This window comes from Thalassophryne amazonica, chromosome 19 (assembly GCF_902500255.1).
Source record: "Thalassophryne amazonica chromosome 19, fThaAma1.1, whole genome shotgun sequence".
In the NCBI taxonomy this organism is placed as follows: Eukaryota; Metazoa; Chordata; class Actinopteri; order Batrachoidiformes; family Batrachoididae; genus Thalassophryne; species Thalassophryne amazonica.
In genome coordinates this window covers 56,836,195-56,861,899 of record NC_047121.1, presented here as the reverse complement: position 1 = coordinate 56,861,899, position 25,705 = coordinate 56,836,195, and the positions used below count along the sequence as shown (strand labels likewise).

Here is a 25,705-nt window from a genome sequence, read left to right as displayed (position 1 = left end):
GCCGCAGTGAGGCTTCAGCTTCCGGCCTCACTGCGGATTCACCCAGTGTTTCACGTCTCCCGGATAAAACCCCATCACACCTCACCCCTCTGCACCCCGGGTCCGGCACCACCTCCTGCCCGGATCATCGACGGGGAACCGGCTTGGACCGTGCGCCGGCTCCTCGATGTCCGTCGAATGGGCCGGGGTTTTCAGTACCTGGTGGACTGGGAGGGGTACGGCCCCGAGGAGCGCTCCTGGGTGAAGAAGGGCTTCATCCTGGACCCGGCCCTCCTGGCCGACTTCTACCGACGCCATCCGGACAAGCCCGGTCGTGCGCCAGGAGGCGCCCGTTGAGGGGGGGGTCCTGTTGTGTGGGCCGCTGAAGAGGAGGTACTGCTGGCCCACCACCACCAGAGGGCGCCCTGCCTGGAGTGCGGGCTCCAGGCACCAGAGGGCGCTGCCGCCGACGAAGGCTGCCAGGGTGACAGCTGTCACCCATTACTGGACACAGCTGACTGCACTCAGGACGGAGGTATATCAGCAGGACAGCGTCTCCACCTCAGTGCCGAGATATCGCCTTGAGATTAAGGTAACCTTCTCTGCAAGCTCATATTGAAGACTCTGATAAACCTTGGTAAACCTTTTCAGGACAGCTGACTACAGAAAGCTACTTGCTTGGATAAGTACTCACCTTTCCTGCTTCATTGTAACAAGAGGTGGAGGCGGCTTCTCCCCTCTCTGTCTACTGGGTGCTGTCGCACCCATACCTGTGTGTTTGTGCTCTTTCCCGCCAGCAGTACCGGATCCGACGAGCGGAGGCAGTGGCCACCTGGGAATTCGGGACTTGGCGGTTCCAGTACTTCTGGGGTTCGGTGGCAGAGGAAATCTGGGTGGTTCCGGTTCGACTAGGACGGACGCCTCCTACCTTCGAGCCTGCCCACACGACACCAGCAGATTTCGGCTTCAAACTCCAAATTATTAATTGTTGTATTGGTTGTGCTCTTTTCACAACAGTAAAACTTGTTATTCACCTTTCTCCATTGTCCGTTCATTGCGCCCCCTGTTGTGGGTCCGTGTACCTACACTTTCACAACAGTTGCATCAAGAAGGGCATCTGGTGTAAAACCTGTGCCAGTTCAACATGCAGCTCTACCTCAGATATGCTGTGGCAACTCAGAGTGTAAACAAGGGAGCAGCCGAAGGGACTTACTTTTACTTACTATAGTAAGTCTCTTAGGCTGCTCCCTTGTTTGCTCTCAGGGTCGCCACAGCAAATCCAAGGTGGATCTGCATGTTGAATTGGCACAAGTTTTACGTCGGATGCCCTTCCTGACACAACTCCACATTACATGGAGAAATGTGGCAGGGGTGGGATTCGAACCGGAAACCTTCCGCACTGAAACCAATTGCATTAACCACTTGTCCACCACCCCTACGCCAAAGAGACTTACTATAAGGTTGTAAAATGTGAATGTATCCTTTAATGTGAATGTCCTTTAATATGACTAAGTTGATAAAAAGTGCACTTGTCCTACAATATGACCGAGATTATAAAAAGTGAACTTGTCCTTTAATATAACTAAGTTAATAAAAACTGAACATGTCCTATAATATGACTAAGTTTCTAAAAAGTACACTTTTCCTATAATATGACTAAGATTATAAAAAGTAAACATGTCCTTTAATACAACTAAGTTGACTAACATGTTCTATAATATTATTGTTTCTAAAATGTGCACTTGTCCTTTAATGTAACTAGAAAAAGTGGACACTTCCTAAAATATGACTAAGTTTGTAAAAAGTGAACATGTCCAATAATATGATCAAGTTTATAAAAAGTGAACTTGTCCGTTAATATGACTAAGTTTATAAATAGTGACTATGTCCTTGACTAAGTTCATAAAAGGTAATCTAGCCCTTTAGTATTTATATGCTATAAACAGTGGACTTCTCATTTAACATGACTAAGTTTATAAAAAGTGAATATGTCCTTTAATATGACTACATTCAGAAAAAGTGAACATGTCCTTTAATATGACTACGTTTATAAAACGTAATCTAGCTCCTTAATACTCGTATGTCTAATGCTATATAAAACAGCGGACTTCTCCTTTAATATGGCTAAGCTTGTAAAAAGTGAATATATCCTTTAATTTAAGGTTGTAAAATGTCAATGTCCTTTAATATCACTAAGTTTATGAAAAGTAAACGTGTCCTTTAATATGATTAAATTTATAAAAAGTGCACTTGTCCTACAATATGACTGAGATTATAAAAGTGAACTTTTCCTTTAATATAACTAAGTTGATAAAAAAACTGAACATGTCCTATAATATGACTAAGTTTCTAAAAAAGTACACTTTTCCTATAATATGACTAAGATTATAAAATGTGAGCTTGCCCTTTACTATGACTAAAATGGTAAATGGACTGCATTTATATAGCGCTTTTCCATCTGCATCAGACGCTCAAAGCGCTTTACAATCATGCCTCACATTCACCCCGATGTCAGGGTGCTGCCATACAAGGCGCTCACTACACACCGGGAGCAATAGGGGATTAAAGGCCTTGCCCAAGGGCCCTTAGTGATTTTCCAGTCAGGCGGGGATTTGAGCCCATGATCTTCTGGACTCAAGCCCAACACCTTAACCACTAGACCATCACTTCCCCTGATGATTATATGATGACTAAGATTATAAAAAAGTGAACTTGTCCTTTAATACAACTAAGTTGATAAAAACTTAACATGTTCTATAATATTACTGTTTCTAAAAAGTGCACTTGTCCTTTAATGTGACTAGAAAAAGTGAACATGTCCTAAAATACGACTAAGTTTGTAAAAAGTGAACATGTCCAATAATATGATCAAGTTTATAAAAAGTGAACTTGTCCGTTAATATGACTAAGTTTATAAAAAGTGAATATGCCCTTTAATATATCATAAAAAGTAATCTAGCCCTTTAGTATGTCTAATGCTATAAACAGTGGACTTCTCATTTAACATGACTAAGTTCATAAAAAGTGAACATGTCCTTTAATACGACTAAATCTAGCCTCTTAATATGTCTAATGCTATAAAACAGTGGACTTCTCCTTTAATATGGTTAAACTTGTAAAAGAGAATATATCCTTTAATTTAAAGTTGTAAAATGTGAATGTCCTTTTATATCATTAAGTTTATGAAAAGTAAACTTGTCCTTTAATGTGACTAAGTTTATAAAAAGTGTGCTTGTCCTTTGATATGACTAAATAGATAAAGTACACTTGTCCTTTGATATGACTAAATTTATAAAAAAAATTGCACTTGTCCTTTGATATGACTAAATTTATAAAATGTGCACTTGTCCTTTGGTGTGACTAAACTTATAAAAAGTGCACTTGTCCTTTGACATGACTAAATTTATAAAAAGTGCACTTGTTCTTTGATATGGCTTCCTAAATTTCTAAAAAAAAAAGTGCACTTGTCCTTTAATATGACTAAATTGATAAATCGTGCACTCGTGTTTTGATATTACTAAATTTATAAAAAGTGAACTTGTCCTTTAACTGGTTTCTTCGAATCGTGGCTGTTCGCGCTGTCGGAAATGCAACGGACTTTCGGACCCGGGAGACGGACGCACAGAGGCAGCAGTGCAGGATGCGCTCGGGAGGTGTAGTGGAAGAAAGAGAAACCGAGTAAATGAGAGCAGTTTGTTCAGATTGTTGGATGACTTTTCAAATCAGGTTTTTACAATGATACGGACACTGTGCTGACTTGCTGTCTGAGTAAATGTCTACGGTGCTCGGTTAACTACCACAGGCCGACAGCTGCACCGGGTAGGTCCCATTGTGCTTCCAGTGAGTTGTTCTGAGCCCGGCTAGCTGCCCGGCTAACTGTCCGATTTTGGCTTGTTTAGCACTGAAGCTAATGGTTGTATACTCATTTTACTGTAAACAGCTGTAATAAACAGGCCTGATAGCCTGCAGGAGACACATGGAAGCTCATTTTCTGAGAAACAAGTTGTTGATGTTGCAGCCACATTTTATTTTTGTCACTGGTTTTCCCCTTGCAGTGGTTCCCAAAAGGGGGTTCTGGGACCTACAGGGGTCCCCAGGGTGGTACAGGTCCTAAGCAACAACTTACATACTCTTGATTTTCTTATTTTCTTTTGTTATGATAGTGCTGAAGCATGAAGTTAATTTACAAAAATGAATAACGTGTGTCTGTTTGTGTAGCTGTTGAAGGTCTTCTGTCAAGAATATAATTACAAGACTTTTGATTTAGTCTCACCTCTTACCTATTGACATTGTTTCTTTCAAATCACTGTAAATTTAGCATAGGAAAAAATTACGTTAAAAGAGCACGAGGAAGTTGCAGTTGATATGTTTTGGGCTATTGCTGTTGATACAGTATGGCATGAAAACCACAATTTGCTATTAGTACAGCAGCCATTGTTATGTTAGCTACCTACGATTCTGGTTCATGCACAACTTTAACTTTAACCATACGTTTTGAGCGTGAAATTCATGTGTTGCCTCTTGTACAGCTTCAGCGCCAGGACGATGGCCCTCTTTATCTTGCGATAATCAAGACAGCTTGTTCTTGGATGCTCTACAGTCACTGTGAATAGAGTGTCATATACATACTTCAGCGTTTCCCATAATCCCCCTGGCGGCCCCCTGCGCTTCCCAGAATGCATTGCGGTGCCAACAGAGTTCCGCTGTCTCACAGCGCATGTAAACAATGGCTAAGCGAGGATGTGGATGGTGTTGATTTAGCGAATTCATGGGTGATTATGATGATAATACATTCTCTCAAGTTGAGAGGATAATCTAGAGGAGGTGTAGCACCTGGGATGGACTTCTGCTATGCCCCGATGTTGTCTTATTGTCCATACGTCACAAGGTGTGTTTACATTGTGAGTGCTGAGCTCCTGACACTGCAGCTCTGCTGAAACCGACCTCTTGCGTGAGTCACAGACTGCGAGACGGCGCAAGATTCACAACTGCAAAACAGCGAATTGTCACTGTGCATGTTTTAATATGCATTTTTAGCTGTTAGAAAGATGTTACAGCCGTCAGATTGTGTCAAAAGTCCAAAATGCAAATACATTGCATTTTTAAACTGAGAGAAAAAGAGAAAGTCTTTGTATTTGACAAGTCATAACAAAATATAGGCTGTTTATTAATTTTTAAAATCCCTTGATAAATTACTTAAAACATCCAAATGCTGACCAGCTGTTGTTGGGCTGTCACTGAATTAGGGCCAAAGCTCTGGCTCAAAAACTGATTTCCTGATATTTTCCACACGTTTGCCCTGATAGTACACCACCATAGTACGTACTTCTGGACATTCACAGTTTAGCTTTGGTAATCTCACTCAATAATGGACTGAGTCTTGTTCCCCTTAAAAAGAATGAAATAATATTTTTTTTTTGTTATGGTCAAAGGATTGTTTGGTCTTGTCAAATTTGTTCCATTTCTGTTTCATTTTCGATAAACTAGTGTTTCACTTTAGTAGATGTGTTGAGGTATAGTCCCTTATGACATCTAAGGTGATCCTTGTCATCTGATTGGTGGATTGTATGTCACATGACATTCACCATTTGTTCATTATATGAGTGAAGTCATGTAGCATGCATTTTGGTTCTAATTTACTCTGCATTTTTCTCCCTTATGAATGCCTCTATTAACTTTTCGTAAAAATGTGCCCATGATATGAAAAAGCTGAATCTGGAATTTGTGCTAGATTAAATTCAGTTTGAGAGAGTGTTGCTCTTTGGGTTGAAACTCGTCAGTCTAACTAAGGGTGGAGTAGAGCTACGCTACATACTTGGGCATACAGCAGAGCCTGTTTGTGGACTGCTGTAGAGGATCTGACACATTATGAAACCTTCCAGCAACAAGAGTCTGCAGTCTTACAATCCTCATTTCACTCAGGTGTCGCACTGGTGTCCTCAGACTGCCGCTTACTCTCCCCTGTCCCTGAAAACACAGCAGCAAGGCTGATAGAAATGGGAGAGAAATAGTGGCTCGTTTTTGCTGAACAACACCAATTAACAAGTCCAACAGATGACTCAGGAGGACTTACACTTGATGTTATAAAGCAGGAGAGAAGAAACATTACCACAAAAGAAAAACACACCAAAACAACCGGTAAAAGTAAAGAGGACAGCTTGCCAAACACACAAACTCCATCTTGCTACACTCAAATCATTCATGATTTGTATGCTACTACTTCATTGATTCACACTTGCTTTAATTTTATTTTGAACAGTTCAAATGGGTTTTAAAGCGGTTTAGTTCACATTCACAAGTGTAAAAAAGCACCTAAGCTACAGACCAGTGGTTAAATGTCTAAATTGTAACTGCTTTAATCCAATTAAATTATAGGTAACACACTTTCAATTGTAAACCACTTCATACCAAGATGAGAGAGAGATGCTTTCACAGGATTTCAGGCAAGAAATCAACTGTATTACAGTATTTTATTGGATATTTTGCTACTGTTTGGAGAAGAAAATAATACGATATTTTTGGGAGTGGGGTGGAGGCTCTGAGAAATTTCAAGCACATTAAAACACTTTTCTGCCATTTTATAAACAGTTCATTCATATAAAAAAAAAAAAAAAAAGTAATCATTTGTGCAGGCTCCACTTTTCCCTGTCCTTGGGTGGTATTTTCATGTCAGTTTTTTTTGTGGTCATGAGACCGTGTCTGATCTGAGTGTGTACACAGGCAACCTGGCATGTGACATACCAAAGACGTAACCAGCTGGAGTAATGATGCAGCCAATGATGGCTTGGACTCTCGTGGTTCTGTTTAGAAAATTCCAGCTGCCTCCCACCTGCTTCTCCCCCCGCAACCCTGATGACGCAAATATGCCACCAGTTATGTGCAGAATTTGTGAAATGTTATTTAAAATTTTGTGGCTGCCACTGTCAAATGTATTGTGTCTTTTTCCATCTCTTATCTCATTCAAGGATACTCACAATGCCAGTGATGGCATCAAAACAAAGGTCTGTTTGTATGCAAAATGGCCGAAAACTCACTTTCATTCATGTATTTACTTGAATTAATGTGTGCAACTTCACACATCCTAATTTCAACAAATTACATGAATATGAAACTCTTTGCATCCGTCCAGCCGTCCGTCCATATGCCCGTCTGTCTGTGCTCAGCATAGGTCCAGTCCTATTACTGCCAGTCTTCAAATTTACAGGCAATATTCTTGGGACATAGACCTTGGACAGGTTCACAGATGGCTAAACCTGACCTATTTTAAGAGGTTTAAAAGTCACATTCTGTTCCAGTCTGTTCAGTTTTGTTTTTGAGTGGTGGGGGTGAGAGCCAGTCAGAGTAGAGCGGCACTGTGATGTCAGTGGCTGGTCTTTTTCAAAACTGCTTCCTTTTCTGTGTTTATATGCATGTTTCTCATATATTATGTAAAAGCTCGTGATAAATAAGCACTTCTAAAACTGAAAATGCTGTTTTTTGGAATGCAATAACACCTCTGAACATATTTACAAGACATTTTGCGGACAAGACATTTTGTTAGCATAGTGACGTCATAGGCTGGTAGCTAGCTGCAAAACTCCATTTCCTTCATGTGTAAATATAACCTCTGTGTCATATATTATGTAAAAGTTAGTGAGAAATAAACACTTCTAAAACTGAAAACCCTGTTTTTGTAACCTAATAATACCTCTGGAGTCATTTACAAGACATTTTGCTGACATTAGTGTACATGCTAACTTCCACTAGCTCAAAGCTAACTTCCTATGTAGTTAAATTTGTCTCATTAATACCTGCAAATGCACACAAGGTGATCGACAAATATTCCTTGATTTGCACAACATGAACAAATGATTTGATTTGAATATGTACAAATTGTATGTAAGACAACAGGATCTTAATAAATAATTAAACAACTGCAAATTATAAAGAACACAATGCTCACTCGGCAGAGGGTATTTTAGCATAGCGTTATATTTTACAGGTGCACTTGAATGCACCATCCAGAATTACTATATCCTGATAACTCAGTCATTACACAAATCTCTGAAATTATGTCGCATTGTCGGTTATCTTTCCAAAGATGGGTTCAGTAAATATTGTCATCTTTTTAAGATGATGGGTGTGAAATTGGGTATAAATTGACAGCATGTCTGTAAATGGCCACATGTAAGACCCATCACGTTATATTCAGCCTTTCCTAGAGGAGGAGGAGGAGGTGGCATCAGTTTTGATCCAGCCTGATACTGGTGTGATTCTTTGAGGAGCTGTCTGTCATGTCCTGCAGGGTGTCAAGTGTAGATTACGTGTGCGATTGTAATAGCTGTGGTTTGGTTTTCAACTCCCCGCAGTATTTTCATTGTTAGTGATGAATTTTAAGGGAACTTGAAAGAGGAACTTGATATGGTGTCAACTGGTGACATTAGTGCTGGTTTCACTGTGACATTTGAACACTAATGACCTGAAACGCCTGCGTTCTGCATCAGGTAATTCTGTTGATGTTATCATTTCTCTGAAGAGTTGTAAATGTGAGATTAGTGATGCAGCTGCAAAGTGACTTCTTAAGCACAGCAAATATTGATTCGTCTGTTCAAGTGTTTGACGAATGATTTCTGTGATTAATTGACAAAACAAACAAAACTGCAGTTGACAGATGAACAGAAACTTGGTTTTCTTAGCATCGTCTTTAGTGTGAGGAGAGTAATGGGGCCTGTTCAGCTTGAAATTGGCTCATCTACATGGGATTTTATTTTATATTAGTAGAAGTATTAAAATATGTCCAGAAACCTTTCAGACTAAACTGAAACTCTACATCCTGCTACTTGTTTCAACCATACATGTTACAGAGTACTATATTTTGATAAAACTCAATGTTCTCGCTCCACGTTGTTCTCAAACCCTCTCAAATATGAAAACAAATGGAAGATATGGGACAGTCGTGCCCATTTCTTCCTCTTCATCTTTGACCAGTTGTTAATGGATGTACTATATGTTTTCATCACTGACTGCTGTCCACATTGTTTAAGAAATTTCCAGGTATGCGAGCAAGCAAACTGTTGTATGTGGTTGCATTGGCTTGCATTTTTGTTTTGAATAAGAGCCCTAAAACGCAGTCTTTTTTTGCTAGACCAAAGCTGATGATAAATCACTTTGAAAAACATCAAATGATTTTATAGAATCAGAATAGCATTTATTCACCAAGTATCCACAGAATACAAGGAATTTCACTTCGGTTTGAGCTGCACTTTCTCTGTACGGCATGTATAAATATACACTAAACACTGAACATTTCACGGTAATGAAATGTGCAGTAAGAGGAAAAAAAATGAGAGAAACAGACAAACAGATTGAAGTTGTACATTTTTATACATTGTCCAGCAATTAAAGTGACTCAGATTAATTTATTTCATTAATGGACTTAACAAATGCCATCGCATTTTCCAGCATCAGCCAGGATACTGTTTAGATATCTTGTACCCAATTAGGGAGAACTGCACCAGTAGGTGGCACTATAAAGCATGTGTGCTTACTCAAAATGCTCCAGATTTAATTTAGATTTCCTTTTAAACCATTTAAAGAGACTGTCACATTGTTCAGTGCAGTTTAGTAGTAAATTACAATTTAAAAGTACTTCATGTTTAGAAATAATTTTGGAACATTTGACAGGTCTTACAGAGCCAGAAAGCTTTAAAAACAAACTTTTAAGAAACACAGCAGTGGAATGTAGAGATGCCATATCGTATCTTCTATGATTATAGTTGTAGAATTTCTCCAAGTCAAGTCTGGGAGCATGTGCTGATACTGTACTGCGCTTCACCGCCTCCACAACACCACAGAACTGCCTTGGGTCCTGGATGGGAAGCACTCAGGCGGACAACCAGTCCATCAACACCTCTCTAAAATAACCATAGATCTCCCTCAGCCAGGTGAGCTGTGGGCGACTGGGCGTCCTCTTGAATTTCTCACCCCAATAAGCATTTCCCATCCTGTGGCACCTTCTGAGGGCGGTGATGGTCAAGTGGCTCAAGCAGTGGGCTTGTGACCAGAGAACCGTCTGTTCAAACCCCCATCAGACCAGAGCTGTCTGTTTGCTAACAGCAACGTTATTGATTCACTGTTTTTGACGTATTTTGAACTAAAAGGTATGAAAGATTGAAATGTTTGTATAATTGGCAAGTAATGCCACATTTTTTGGAAGCTTGCTGCAGTGAGGTGATGGGGGGCAACCCAGTCTGGGATAATTAGTGTCCACAGAGCAACATTGTGTGGTCATGGGCCACTAGGCCATGTTAATGTTGATCAGACAAGTTGACAGCGTTGCAAGATCTGCGTGTTGATTGGTTGATACTCAGTGTCAGTAACAGGCTGGGTGCATAGTTTTTCCTTCAACCTCATTGAACTTCATTTGTATAATTTCTGCACATGCACTTTGTGTGCTTGAAGAAGAATGCTGAAATTGTTTATGTAATATGATCCTTTCTGTGAGGATACGCTGTTTCATCACACTCACGAGTGTGTGGCGATGAAAGAAGTAAATCTGTAACGTCTTTTCTGGCAGGTTTTTAGATAAAGTAGCTTGGATAAAATTTGCTGCCACCTTTAGGGGACCTGTGCAAAGTGTCTCCAGATTTATGTGTGTGTGTGTTACTCAAGAGAATGACTAGATTGTCTTGCTTATTTAGCAGCTGCAGGGCAAAGTGGAGCAAACATCATCTTCTGTTTGTCAATCTACAATGCAGGAAGTAATTTGGTGATCTGATTATTTTTTTTAACCCCCCCGAACAAAGACACGGGTTGGATGTATGTGGCATTTCTGCAGCATGACACTGATTTGCATTTAGTGCAGCTGCAGCCAGAAAGCTGAATGATTGAAAGCTGCACTGAGAGCAGGCTGGATGTGGTGCAGAGGACCATGTGACCTGCTGTCAGGGTACTGGGTTCATTCAGTGGCTGCAGCGCTGGCAGCCACCCAGTGTTTCCACAGAGGCCGCAGCAGCAACAGGTCACTCTTTAAAACTGCAGCTCTGTTGTGGCTTCATGTGCTGCTTTCGGCTCGGGTGGTTGTGCTAAAGTTGGTTTTTGAGCCGTATCCCACTGTGCGGATACTGTAATGTGTGTGTCACAGACAGACTGCACATATCCAGTGGTTTGAAGGATCTGAGTTTAATATGCCCTCAGTGTGCGTACTTCAACATCCTTCCAGTAGCCACTGTGTGATATCAGCATTGAATCCTCTGTCCAGTGAAGTATTTGAAGCTGTTAAATATGTTGTAATATGTGGCTTGTCTGAGTGCATGCATGCACGAAAACCAAACTATCAAATTTTTACATTGTTTCTTAGAACACAGCGCGTGCGTGTGCCTAATTCCATCAGAGATGTCAGAAGCTAAGCAGAGTGGGTCCTAGTTAGTATCAGAGTGGGAGAACACTTAGGAAGACCATGAGCTGTCTGTGTTTATACGAATACGACTGGAGTTGCATGTGATGCAAACGTGTACTGGGCCCACGGTGGTGACACTGTATGAATGGGCAGCTGAAAGACAATACATCAAATTCATAACACCATGAATGTATACCTCTCAGATCTGCATTACAATTTATGTGACTGTCTGTCATTAGATATTAAAAACTGACATTTCTTTAAGATCTCTGTATTAGTTTTTGAGAAAAGGTAAAAGACCAATTTCTGTCCCCAAAATCCCATTTCCATTGGGTGTGAAAAATTAATTGCTTTATGAGTAATCCTGATGACAGTCATAAATTCAAACCTACAGCAAACAAATGGGAATGAAAACTTAACCACCATGGTGGAACGTGATAAGACTCATGGTTTCCATCACAGACCTACACCAGTTCAATTAAATTTGATTTAATTGTATAGTGCCAAATTACAACAACGCTCCCTCAAGGTGCTTCAAAACGCACCCCAGTGTAACCTTACCGGCCCCCTGACCAAACATACAGGTGACACCAGATCAGCGGTGTCATCCACCAGATAGTTCTGATCCTGGACCCCAGCAACAACACCATCAAAGGGCTAAAAGAATCCAGTGAAACTGCATCATTGTAAATTGGTCCATTGGGGAGAAGAAAAAGATCTCTCACTGCTTCGCTTACTCAAACTTGAGAAGTGGGGCAGGAGATCAAAGGCAGTATTTGAGGAGCGGAAAGGTCACCATCTTGAAGAGAGCCCCTCGGATACAAACTCAGTAATGTTAAGGGTGCAGCTTTAGACCCCGGGTCTGGGGCCCACTGCACTCTTGTAGAAGGAAATTCAAGGCAAATGAAAAAAAAAGTGACAGTAATAAGGAAAAACTCCTGTAGGGACACCGAATAGTCCCTGATTATTTATGCTGGATCTGGATTATTAGAACCCTCTAGAGGAGGCCTTTTTCCACAACTCCCTCTGATGATAATGAGGAAGAAACCTCAAGCAGACCAAACTCAGAGGGATGACACACTGCTTAGGCCATTCTAAGAGTTACAAGGTTTTTACAATTTTATTTACAAACTGAAAAAACAAAAGAGCAACAAAAAGGTCTTTAATAGGTAGGGTGTCCTGAGGTCAGTCCAGTGTCCTGGGGGTTCAGCGCCATCATCCATTAACGGTCTTAGCAGTGTCTCAGACATAGAGAAAAAGAGCAGATTCAGTCGTCCAGAAATAACTGCACCTATGACATTAGTTCCCTAGCAGTAAATCAACAGGGAAGCAGAGAGAATACTAAGGTGGTCACCGGCAGCTAGCTCTGAGCTTCACTAACAGACCTAGAATTTAGATGTAGTGAGGCTGAGACCTGTTCTTTTGCTAATAATATGAATTAAAAGGACAGGAAGCATAATTCCATACTACACCAGCATGCTAGCCATACGAGTGGGAGAATAGATGCGTCTTTAGTCTGGATTGGAATGTCTCTACAGAAGAGAGCATTCCACAAGACAGGCGCATGATAAGTGAAGGCCTTGTGGTCTGCCAACTTTTTCTTTTTTAACCTTAGGGACACAAAGTAGTCCTGTGTCCATCACCAAACCTCAGATCTTTTCACCAAATGATTTGATTACTGTTCAAGAGCCCTGTGTAAGAATTAAAAATTCTACTTTTTCCAGATTTGTAATCTGGAATAGTGAGAATGGACTCCACGGTACCTTCCAATATGAGAGCTTTTAAGGGTGGATGCCTAAAACATCACACAGACCTTTACAGGTACTGTATTTTAAAATGCTTGTAAAATAGTGAGACGTTCCACATTCCACTATGTCTCCTCTGTGTGAACCTGAAGGTTAATGTTCAAGTGAAAGGAAAATTTCACCTTTGTACGTGGCTAATTTTTACTTTTCTTCAACTAATAGGTAACCACCATTGAGAAGGCTGCTGTAAACCCCAGACCCCGGTCTTTGGGCTCCAGGCTCCTGCACAGGGCTGAGTGACGAAACGTTGTGAAAGGAAGGTGTATCTCGCCTCGTGGGAATCCTGGATCCTCCACGCTGGCCAGCAACATGACCAATGTGGTGATTGTCAAGGAGGGCTGGCTGCATAAAAGAGGTGAATGACGGGTTAAAGATGACATTAAAAAGCATTTCAAGGCTTTGTTGCTGCTTTCCAAGATTATTGTGGCTTTTAAAGCTTTTAAGTTACAATTTCAGCTTTAACTGAGATGAAGTGATACAATTAATACATTGCAGTAGTGTTTTTAAATTTGGTACTTGTGATCACCTCAGTTTTTCTTCATGGAGTGGTTAACATTCAAAGTTAAGACATTTACTGTATTTACTCTAATAAGCACCCCAGGGGTGGAAATTTTCATGAAGGGGGGTTTTTATTGACTATCATTTGCGTACGCATGCATGCATGCTGTACACAGTATGCACGTACATGCATACTGCGTGCAAGAGAAGCAGTCCAAATATGATGTAAAGAACTGTCCGGTTGCAGAGGCCTCAGAGGGCCTCATTTAGCCGACAGCGTGGTGTGGTGTGCTGCGGCTCCATGTGGGGCGTGAGCGCTGTTGTTTGGATGAAGAAGCATTCCTTGCATATCTGCTGGCTTTGAGTAGCTTTATGTGTGCAAACTAACGCCGCCTTCTAACTGTGACCGCAACATGGAGCCTGCTCCACCGCCTCCCTAAACCACCTAAAGGGCCCACTGCCAGGGAACCAGGATTTTACTGGAAGAGGGGAAAACGAAGAGTGTGACGCAGATGATGGTTCCTGGGACTGTCTGGGAGGAACAGTGTGCTGCTGTGGCCTGCCAGCGCCCCCTCCCCACAGCTTGAGCTAGCAGGACAACAAGCTGCTTTTTCAGAACAGGAGAGGTCCGGTTCTGATCCATTCCAAACGTGCACACCTTGGTCCTGACCATAAACATGGGGATAAAATGTTTTTGTTCATATTTTGGAAGTTGTTTGTATTTTTAAGCTTTCATTGCCACCGTTAAATCCACTTGACTGGTTTGAAATGTTGCCCTAAGAATCACGGGTTTGACCCACTGTCTGTGTGTGCATTGTGTTATTTGTCGTGTCCATTTCTGTCTTTGTGTGTCTGAGCCACCAAAGTGTCACATGTCCATTTTTGCACCTTTGATGTTGCAGAGAATTTAATCTAGTTGAGCTCTTCTGTAAAGTATAACTACAAGAGTCAAACAGTGGCTGTAAGAAAAGCAGTCTGATTGGCCCGTAGTACAGTACACACACACACAAACAACCCTTCAGGAATAGCGAGTTGGCGTGCTGTCGTGGCCTAGCAGCTGTGCCCTGTGAAATGTCACCCGTGTTTTGATTGGAGGACGTCCACCTGCCTCCGTGACAGGAAGGCTTTAATGTCGCGTCACTGTCATGCCGTCGTTGCCCCAGAGCCACAGCACAGAAGGTGTGCGTGCAGCCGCCATGTCCGGCTGTCCATCACTGCAGCCAGACGACACCAATGTGTGCTCTCGCTATCTCGTCCCATGATGTACCTTGAGTGGAGCTCTTTTACTGTGCCGGCGCCACCCAAGTGACTCACATCTCCATGTGGGTGTAATAATAAAAGGCTTGTGAGGATGCTTATTACTGTCATGTGTGCATTGAAAACACCAATTTAATGTTTGACAAAAGATGGCCCTGTTTGATTCCATCAACAGTTTGTGTTCACGTAACATGAGCGTGAAGCTGCTCCCTGATTCCCCGTGCAGAGAGAACAGGACGCCTCGGGACCACAGTTACGTACCTTCAAAATGCAGAGAGTGGATTTAAACAAGTTTGTCACGTGCTGGATGTGTATCATAGATGGATATTTCTGACAGACTGCAGAGGTGTGAAGAGTAGTTACCAAGTGTTTTTCGTATAAAACAAAATCAAACTAGAACACCATGCTCATAGAGTGCAAACGTCCACCAACGCTAGTTTCCAGTTCCAGAAATTTTTACCAACCATCCATCCATCCATTTTCCTCCGCTTTATCCAGAGTCGGGTCGCGGGGACAGCAGCTCAAGCAAAGCCGGCCAGACCTCCTGATCCACACACACCTCCCCCAGCTCCTCCGGGGGAACCCCAAGGCGTTCCCAAGCCAGCTGAGAGATGTAGTCCCTCCAGCGTGTTCTGGGTCTTCCCGGGGCCTCCTCCCAATGGGACATGCCCGGAACACCTCTCCAGCGAGGCGTCCAGGGGGCATCCGGAAAAGATGCCCGAGCCAAAATTTTTTACCTTCGATAAAAATTTTCAGGGTGAAAGTCCTGTTAGAAGTGGTTTTTCATAAGCTTAAAATATTACACAAAATATAGATCAAAAGGGCTTTTCAATGTTAAAAAGAATCAATTATCTGCTAAATCCGCAATACGGATCAGATGCAGATCAAACTTAGTCTATTCAATGAGCGTGCCAGTTCACACCTCATTGTCACAAATGAGAGTGATTGAGGCACTTTTGATTGTGATATAATGCAAAATGTACACCAAATGGGCTTTTCAATGTTAAATTTAAATGGCCATAAAATCTGTAATCTGGATCAAATTTGGATCAAACTTTATCAGCCGATAAAGGATACCATCCTACACAACATCTCAAATATCACAGAAATTTTTTGACAGTTATTAATTTTTGAATATTCATTCAGTGTTAAAGATAGGGATTTTTCCAGACTTTGCCCTTTGACCTTGAAAATTGAATCAGTTCTTGCCTATTAGGATATGAATCTTTAGTAAAAATTTCACAACTATATATGAAAAATTGTGGGCTCCAGGCTGTTCATAGACAGACAAACAGACCAACAAACAAACAGGAGCGAAAACATTACCTCCTCCAACTTCATTGGTGGAGGTAATAAAAAATGAAGCACTCAGTTTAAATTGGCACATCAGTGCTGCGGTTTTCTTCTGTAAATAAATGACAGCACTCACAGAGTGGGCTTGTTCAGTCTTTTAAAAGTGCCGTGTGATTGTGGTAAAATTCTAGCATTTTATCACAAATAGTAACTGGCTTGATAAGTGGTTAATTGGTGTGTGCTCCAGACACAGCAGACGAGCGCTCCGCCTTTGCTGTGAACACACACACACACACACACACACACACACACAGGATAAACACTATACTTGGAGAACAGGTGAACATGATTTATTTTTGTTGGTGGATATTTTTCACATTTCTTTTTTTTTTTTTTTTATGGCCTGTGTTTGGACGCGTATGAAGTCACGTTAGCTTTCTCTGTAATAGAAGTCGGACACTACAAAATGAAAAGTAAATGTCCTCACTATAAACTAAAGTGGTTTCAGACAAAACTGGTCCATTTTAGATCCAAGGTTAATCCTGATGTGGGTCCAGGTCTATCGCGGCCTTGTCCCCTGCTAATGCTTATTTAATGATACTTCTTGATGATTAGATTCCATCAGCTCCGGCGTAGGCTGAGCACGTCTGTGCCGCTCCGTCTTTGATTCCTTTCTGATTAGCTGTGCGGCAGGCGTAGAACTGGATCTCCCTGCTGTTATTTGATTTGGATTATTAAAGATTTGCTTCCATCAGTTAATTTTAGCTGTTGCACAGATATTAAATTTCAAAACAGTGTTGATGCTGTCAAATGTTTCCGTGCCTCAAGTCAACAAGACTTTCCTGTTGAACAGAAAACTCCATTGTTCATCCCTAGTGCAGTTAATATGTCACTTGAGCTGCAGAATGCCGGTGCTGGCGTTCACACAGAGACGGACCACGCTCAGTGAGATGATCTGCTTTTGCGGGACACCCCTTCATTCTTTCTCTTTAAGCCTCGTGTAGTAATGTGTCTGGATTGTGGGTGCTGTCTGCAATGTGCCTTTGTGATCGTGATTATCTGCTTCAGAAATCCAGCCATGAAATTCAACACAAAGCAGGCAGGTCAGACTGGAAAGCCTCTGATGTCTGGACGTGAGGATGCAGATGAGAGCGTGTGTCTGTGCCGCTCGTAGGAGGCTGGCATTGTTGTGATGGGTTTGAGGTGCACAGTAGATGATGGGAAAAGGACAACGGCAGAGCGGCCATAAGAATTCAAAACCTGAGGAAAATGTTTTAGTGGAGAAAAGCTTCTCCTTTGATAAGGCCAAGAAATCACTCACAGGACCCCGGCGAAGCTGTGCAGTGTCATGGCGTCATTGGTCATAATGTTAGCGTAGCATCGCCGTGGAGGGCGAGCCTGTATGGTTATATGATGATGGACTAGAGATGCTTTATTCATGACTGGTCAATGTGAAATCAAAATACATGAAATGACACACGTTTCCTGGTGAAGAGAAGCCAGTTACTGTTTATCCTAAAGGAGTGCTGACAGTGGAGGGCGTGGAGGTCAGTGGAGGGCGTGTACAGTCGATGACTAACTCCACCATGACAAAGTGGCTGTTAGAGATATTAAAAAGTAAAACCTAGGAAGTGCAATTACTGCCAGCTGTTTTAGTGCTGTTGTGTTTTGGGTAATACACAGACAGAATTGGAGTTTTGTGAAAATGAGGTTTGCAGGTTGGTAACCTAATAGTTTATTTGAGCAAAAGTGTTTCATATCCATTATTCTCAGGGCGGTGATAGTAAGAGATAATTCTCAAAATCTCATTCTGATAGAAGTCATATCATGATATAGTATATTTTCTGTAAATTTAATGAATTAATCATTAATATACGACCAAGTGGAAAACCTTTTTTAATACATTGTAACTTGAGGTATTCGCTCAATATTTGATTACTTCTGTCCTTTTATTTAGAAACTTTGGGCAGTGGTTTAATTCAGCATGTTTATAAAAACAAATCCTCATTGACTTTCAGTCTATCCTGCATTTTAACAGTGCATTTTATTTAACATAACTTCAGTTTTCAATATTGAACCGAAAACCAAATAGAAAATAAATATAATGAAGCTAGAATTTAAAATGTTCAGTTTTAACAGTTTAAATGCAGAGTATTTTTCAGAACTGAATGGGACACCAAAAAATAAACAGTAGAATGTAATATGAAATGATACATAATGTCATATGGTACATACCCATTCAGAGGATAGAAAGTTTGGCTTGTGACCGGAGGATCCTGTGTTTTATTTCTCTCCAGGTCACTAAGATTCCTTTGGAAAGGTTCTTAATGTACTAGTTACTCTCAATGTGCACTTGCAAGTCACCACGCTGATATCTGAGAGTGAGAGGATTAATTTAATAAAAAGATGGTTCTCTGTCTGTATCTATATATACATTTTAAACCCTGCCTTGCCAGCAGGATGTCAGGCATAGACTGCACTGCACCCTTGCACAAACATTTTGTCTCCATGGTGACTGTTTGTTTTGCGTCCGCACACGATCTTTTACATACAGAAACACGACCACGCGGTTTGATTGTGCCTGCAGCCTCTAGCGGCCACACAGATTGAGTAGCGTCTTACTGCTTTTTTTATGGAAACATTGTCTTTCCAGTTTGCACCAAAGCCAGCTCATCATCAAACATCAAAGAGGCAGATTGTGGCTTCCGTAGTTTCCAGGCGAAGAGTGCGGCCAAGAAGCCAGTGAAGCTCAACAGAACAGCGTTCACTTGTCCTCCTCTCTTCCCTGGCTCTTGTTTGTTTGACTCATTTGCTCCCTGACAAGTATAAAGAGCCAGCCCCCTTGTTAGGCTAACGAAGGCCACAACAACTGTTGGATTTGGGTGGCACGCTCAGCTGGCTCTGAGTCCTGAGAGGAGGGAGAGAGGAGAACACAGCTCATCCCTGAGAGCAGAAGCTGAGCAGCATCTCTGTGATGTTCCTAGAACATTGTTCAGTGACCCAGTCAGGCCGAGCAGAGAGGGTGGATGCTGTGCGTGATGGGTTTGGGTGGAGGTTCATGTGGCTGAAGGATACATAAGAGGTCTTCACCAACTGAGATGTTGGTGGTAGTCCATGAATGTGCAGGAAAGTGATGATGTGGTCACACAAACTAAACACAACTGTACTCTTAGGCTGTAAAGAAATGTCTGCAGATGACCGGGTCTGGGACTACCACACAATGGACCCACTCTAGGTCCTGAATGGCGATAATGTCGTAGCTTATGTTCAGTCACAGTGGAAGTAATTTATGGGGCCATTATCACAGAAAAGGTATTTGCAAATGTGTATTTAGATCTGTATGTGTTTAACCAGATCCACCAATGCGTAAAAAAAAGTGTGTGTGTGTGTAAGCCGATCCACTGATTTTTTTTTTTTTTTAATGCACATTTGCGGATCTGGTTACGTACACACTGACTTTTTTTTTTAACCTGAGGCCATCAAATATGGCCATTAGGTATTGAGAAGGCTTTGCGTCCATCCGTCTGTCTGTCTGTCTGTCTGTCTGTGCTCAGCATAAGTCCTGTCCTATTGCTGCCACATTCCTGGAACACAAACCTTGGGCAAGTTCAAAGATGGCTAACCTTGACCTATTTTAAGAGGTTAAAAAGTCAGAATCTGTTTCAATCTGTTCTGTTTGTTTTTGAGTGGCAGGGTGACAGCCAGTCAGAGTAGAGCTGCACCATGATGTCACTGGCTGGTCTCTCCAAAATCACTTTGTTTTGTGTGTTTATATACGTCTTTTATATATTATGTAAAAGCTAGCAAGAAATAAACATTTCTAAAACTGAAAACGCTGTTTTTGTAACCTGATAACACCTCTAGAGTCATTTACAAGACATTTTATGAACGTTAGCATGCACGCTAACTTCCGCTAACTCATAGTGAACTTCCTGTGCAGTTAAATTTGTCTTAATACCTGCAGATACACAGAAGGTGATCTACAAATATTCCTTGATTTGCACAACTTCCGCTCTTGTCGAAAGCTCATGTAACACAGACACACACGAGGCCTCCTGCAGACGCCTTTAAAATGTAAATATTGTTTTTGATTGATTGATAGAGGGGCTTTATTGACCATGTACAAATTGTATGTAAGACAACAGGATCTTAATAATTAATTAAACAACTGCAACTATAAAGAACACAATGCTCATACAGCCGAGGGTATTTTAGCATTGTGTGTGGGTTTTTTGTTGTTGTTGTTGTTGTTGTTTTTTTACACATTTGTGAATCTGGTTACACACACACAGATCGAAATACACATTTGCAAATATGTTTGGTACATTAATAATACAATAACATGCTTCTGGAGGGTGGTATGCATTTTCAGAGGCCCAAAATGACAGAATATCTGTCATTTTGGGCAACTGGGCATGGATGGAGGGACTCAGAAAATGCATACCGCACGACAACAGCATGTTATTTGCATTATTATCACTTTACTGAGATACACAACACGTAACGCGTACATAAGTTTTGCTCACTTTAACTTTTGTCGTGTTGGCTGGCGCGTGCTGCTCTCCAAATGCGGCAGTGCGTCCTCATCAAGCTGGCTGCTTTAGCTGCTGTTCATTGTCACACTATCCATGAGAAAATCATCTGGAATATCATATTTGGACCAACACACACACTTCTCACCTTTTTGTGTTTTCCTCTGCAGACAGTTCTTGGGCTGCGCGCACTATGACGTCATTTGTTTACGCACAGCGGGCTGGTAGTGTTTTTTTTGTTTGTTTTGTTTTGTTGCAGGAGCACATGTCTCACACTTTTATTGTGAAAGATCAGGACTTGAGATGTGTGTCTCTTTCTGTGATGCTTGATGGTGACATAAATCTCTTTACACAGCAGAGTCAGATTTTATGAAAATCTCTTTGTTAAACAACATATTTCACAGAAGTAAAAATGTTTGCATTTCTGTTTTTGAGATCATCCACTTTAGAATTATTTTCCAGGCCACGCCCACCATTTTCCCCAAGGCTGGAAACTATTCCAGGATAGATTCAGAGTCCCACAAAATAATTTCTAGTAGCATGGCCCGTTGTGGTAGTGGTGTTGTTTTTTTGGTAGTAAATCAGTTTTGCTGTAAATTGGTCCAATAGTTGTTGAATAATGCAGTAAGCAAACATAACCTCCTTGCTGGAGTTAATGGGAGCCTTGTCACGCAGCGTTCAGTGAAGCTGGATTTTTTTTCATCTCTTGAATATCTGCGTCTGGTGCATCTGGTGAACAGGCATCCAACATTTCCGCCAGCGTCTGCAGATCTGTGTTACTTTCTTCTGTAAGAACTCAGTGAGATGATTTCTTGCATTATTAAAGACTCTTCAGATGAGCGGACCGACCCGATTAGGAACGTCTCAGGACTTTGACTGGCTCCCAGCTGTACAGCGATGCTTGCCCAGACTTCTACGTGGATGCTTATTATGAGGGCGTTTCTATATTTTTTGCTGCAACACACTCACAGGCACACAGTGCACTGCAGGCACATCCAGTTTGTAGGAAGAGTTTGATTTTTACTTTGACAGACTGAAGCAAGGGGCCCTATCTACAACCTGGTGCAAAGTGGTGCACAGCACACGCGTCATTGCTAGTTTCCCACCAATGCAGTTGTGATTTTTACCTCCAGCTATGTTCTTTCAATAGCATATATACTTGCACTCGTGTGCATTTTGGTCTTAAAATGATGTGTGATCACTGAGAAGATAAAGTGATTGCACTATAGACCACCAAAAAAAAAAAAAACCCTGTTCAGCATCAACCACATCAGTTTTTCATTTTCTAACCCACTTATTTCAGTTTATCCCAGCAGTCACTGGGCGAGAGGCAGGGTTCACCCTGGACAGTCTGCCAGTCTATCACAGGGCATCTATCACAACATACCAGAGTTAAAATAATGAACAAATATTGGTGCAAAAAACTTTTATTCCAATATGAATTTGGCCTAAATGAAGCACAGAAGTGGAACTCGAAGTGCCTGACAGAGTTCAGAGTGAAACTCCTGTTGGCAGGGTCCAGCAGCAGAGGGCGTCACACCGGGAAGTCGGCGCTCTGGCGGAGTATTTGGCCCTGAGCGTGGACCCCCTGCTCTGGGTAATGGGAGGCAGTCTTCCTGCTAAATGTGCTGGAGAGAAGTAAATTACTGGGGTGCAGCTGTCGGCAAGCTGGCTGGCATTGGGGAGGACCGGGAAGTTGAGGGAAGTGGCACCTCCAGCGCTCGCCTCCTGTCACTGTGACCCCGCTGTGCGCTTACTTTGCTGTGCAGAGTCCGCCTGCTTGACACAGCTGGATTGTCAGTCTCTGTTGTGTGCTTCTTTCATCCTCACTCAGGGAAACGGGTGAAACTGTTGGATCAACATTTCACACCAGCTCTGGCATCACCGTGGATGGCTCCTCTGACAACAGCTGCTAGATCTGATTCCAAACTCTGATTCCAACTTCACCCACAGTGGTGTGTGCTTAAATGTCAGTATTTAGAGGTACCACATTCATTCATTTTCTATACCTATAATGGTCACGAGGGGGCTGGAGCCTGTCCCAGCAGTCGTATAACCTGTAATAGGCTGAAGGGACGTTGTTGTCACCCCACTGGCTGGACGGGCAGACATGTGGGTGTTGAGTAGCGTCAAAAATTGGCTTGTTAGCATGACTGCTTGTGATTGGAGAAGCCTAGGGTCACCAGACGTACAGGAAAGGTGGATAACCTTGACCTTGAGGTCACAGGCCAAAAGGTCTTGCTAACACCACAGGTATTCTACCACTCAAGGATTTCACTGTTGCGGGGGCTGAGGGGTATAAACTAAGTTTCCCTTTGATTTGTGTCTTTGTCATTAGTGAGAACAATTATGCTTCTTGGCAAAATATACTTTTTTAACTTTACTGCTCATAAGACCTCATTCTTGACAATTTTGGATCATTTCATTAGCTGGAATTAGTCATTTGGTTTTAGTCATGCAGGGTCGACTCTGGGATCACACAGGCAGAGATACTGCAAAACTGCATTGACCCTTCATGATGTTTGGTGTTTGTCTTCTGACGAGAACCACTGTGGTGTTTCTTCATCTGTATATTTTTCTTGCTGCCTTCATCATGCCACCAGCTTGATAAATGAACTGCATTTATATGGTGCTTTTCCATCTATATCAGAAGCTCAAAGTGCTTTACATTGATGCCTTACATTCACACACCGATGTCAGAGTGCTGCCATGCAAAGCGCTCACTACACACCGGGAGCGATGTGGGGATTAAGGACCTTGCCCAATGACCCTTAGGGATTTTCCGGCCGGACGAGGGTTTGAACCGAGAATCCGCTGGTCACAAGCCCACTGCTTAACCACTAGACCATCACCTCCCAGCTCAGTGCTCCACCAGTTGTTAGCATGTACATCCGCTGGTTCAGCATATACTCTCAGACCTGAAGCAGAAACTCAGTAAGGTCTTCAAGCATATCACAGGGTTTGGATCCGCATGTGTACTTAGGGCTGCCTGTCTGTGTACATGGACGAGAACCTTCATGTGCATCGCTTCGCTCCATCCAACTATAATGGGTGCCAGCCTTGGCTGGGGAAGTAACCTGTGATGGACTGGCGTCCTACTGAGAGGGAGTTGTAGACACTCCTTCACTGCAGAGTTTGGGGATAAGCACCGGCCTGATGGGTCTCAGGGTCAGTCATGGCGCTACAGTTTATTGAACCTACGTTTTGATCAAAGAAACTTTATGCTTGCACTAAAAAGCTGGTCTTTGTGTTCTGGTACTGGTTTCGGCGAGCTGCATGCCTGTGATGTAGTTAATTAGATTTTGCTCACTTGATCCTTGTTGTCTTATTGAGATAAACTTTTCATGTGTTCACATTTCATGTTCATTTGTGCTGTAGAAGACATCCTGTGAGTAAAGTTGAGCACAGGTCTGATTAAGGGAGAAAACGTGCCTGGCGTTCTGCTGCTGACGTGTGCCAGTCAGTGACGCTAAAGCGCCGTCTCGGCGTATTTTGGACAATTTGACCAGGCTGTCTGGAGGATGTCATGGCCTTTACGTGCAGCGTTTAGAGTTCAGTGGCACTAATTTGCCCTAAATAATGCTTGTTTATTTGTTTGGCATGCAGTAACCCAGTTAACTAATCCATGGACTGCTTGTTTGCCCCGGGGGGTGGATCTCAGGCCCAGTGTTACAGCGGTGGGTGGGGGTGTGTGGGGGGCTTCACACAGTGTTTCTATGGTAATCAGCAGGTGTCACTCACCACAGAGAAGAAGTGAGGGCTTTCTTATGAGCGTGAGAAAGAGGGGCAGCCTCCATCACCACCCCCCACCCCACTGGGGTGGCGGCAGCAGCGGCAGAGAAAGAGACGGATATGAGGAAGAGAGTGTGCTGCATTGGATGCTGGGTTGGTGTTTTCTTGCAGCCTGTTGATACTGCTGCCAAATCCGAAAATCCAGCTGCACGGGAGAGAGCGGGACAACAAAAGACTCGGAGAAGACGTCAAGACACCTATAGACACTAGAAGGACAATGGAGGGGCACAAACTCCTGGACAGTTCAGGATGCCAGGTCTGGCACTGCCTTATATGGTCACAGGAAGCAAGAGAAGCTCACAAGCTTGAAGAGGAGGATGTTGGTGGGGGGGAGTGTTGACCCCTACATCAGGGAGCCCGTCTCCTCTGGAGCAGGCAGCCCTCGGCTCATTGAGATGCAGGGCACAGGGTGGCAGGCCGCAGCTGCAGTCTACAGGCAGAACCCGGCAGAAAAGGGCTGAAGGGATGGAGGGGGTGGCTGAGGAAAAACAAACAAAAGGCACAGCCCCCTCCCCTCGCTCCCTCTCTCTTTGGAGTTATAATTCCCTAATCCTCAACCTCCGTCTGCCCCCCCTTCTCATCCGATTCTCACCACTCACACACATACAAGGTTCACGCCGTGACCACTGGCTCCCTTCCTCTCATCCCCAAGTCATGAATGGCAGGACGGGGACAAAACCCAACAGCAGCCCCCTCAGGAAGTTCAACCGCTGGGTGCGGGCATCGAGAGAGCAGAGTTTTGTTTGAAACACTGTGGGTCCTCTCACGGCTCTTCCACCAAAACCAGTTCCAGTCTGTAAGCTGTGAGGCCAAGGTGCCATCTAGTGAACATGGTCACCTTTCCACCAATATGGAGTTCAACCATTGTGCCACTACAGAAGGGGGTGGGGGAGACATAGATTAGGAGATGTTTACTCTGACCATTCCCACCCAGATTGAATCTCGTGGTCTTGGATATGAACCCATCTCTCTAGTCACAGATCTGTTTGTGAAACTTTTCACCTGAAAATTTCCCAGTAAACATTAAATTAGTCTACACCTATTATTAGAAAGGTTTCTTTGGATTTGGACTAAACTCTTTCAGATATCAGCTTAATCTAAAACATTTAGCCGACTAGACCAAAAGATTAATAATTTGATCCATAAAATATTTCTTATAGGTCTTTAATTGG

General features: G+C 42.5%; 1 protein-coding gene across 1 annotated transcript in view; it reads left to right on the top strand.

Annotated features, from left to right (window-relative positions):
* The first annotated feature begins 3,596 nt into the window (after positions 1–3,596).
* Positions 3,597–25,705, top strand: part of akt1 (v-akt murine thymoma viral oncogene homolog 1) — a 78,703-nt gene continuing 56,594 nt past the window's right edge. The window contains exons 1-2 of the mRNA XM_034195280.1: positions 3,597–3,798; positions 13,324–13,516. Coding sequence (XP_034051171.1) covers positions 13,471–13,516 — 46 coding nt within the window. The 5' untranslated portion in view covers positions 3,597–3,798; positions 13,324–13,470. The remainder of the gene's footprint in view (positions 3,799–13,323; positions 13,517–25,705) is intronic.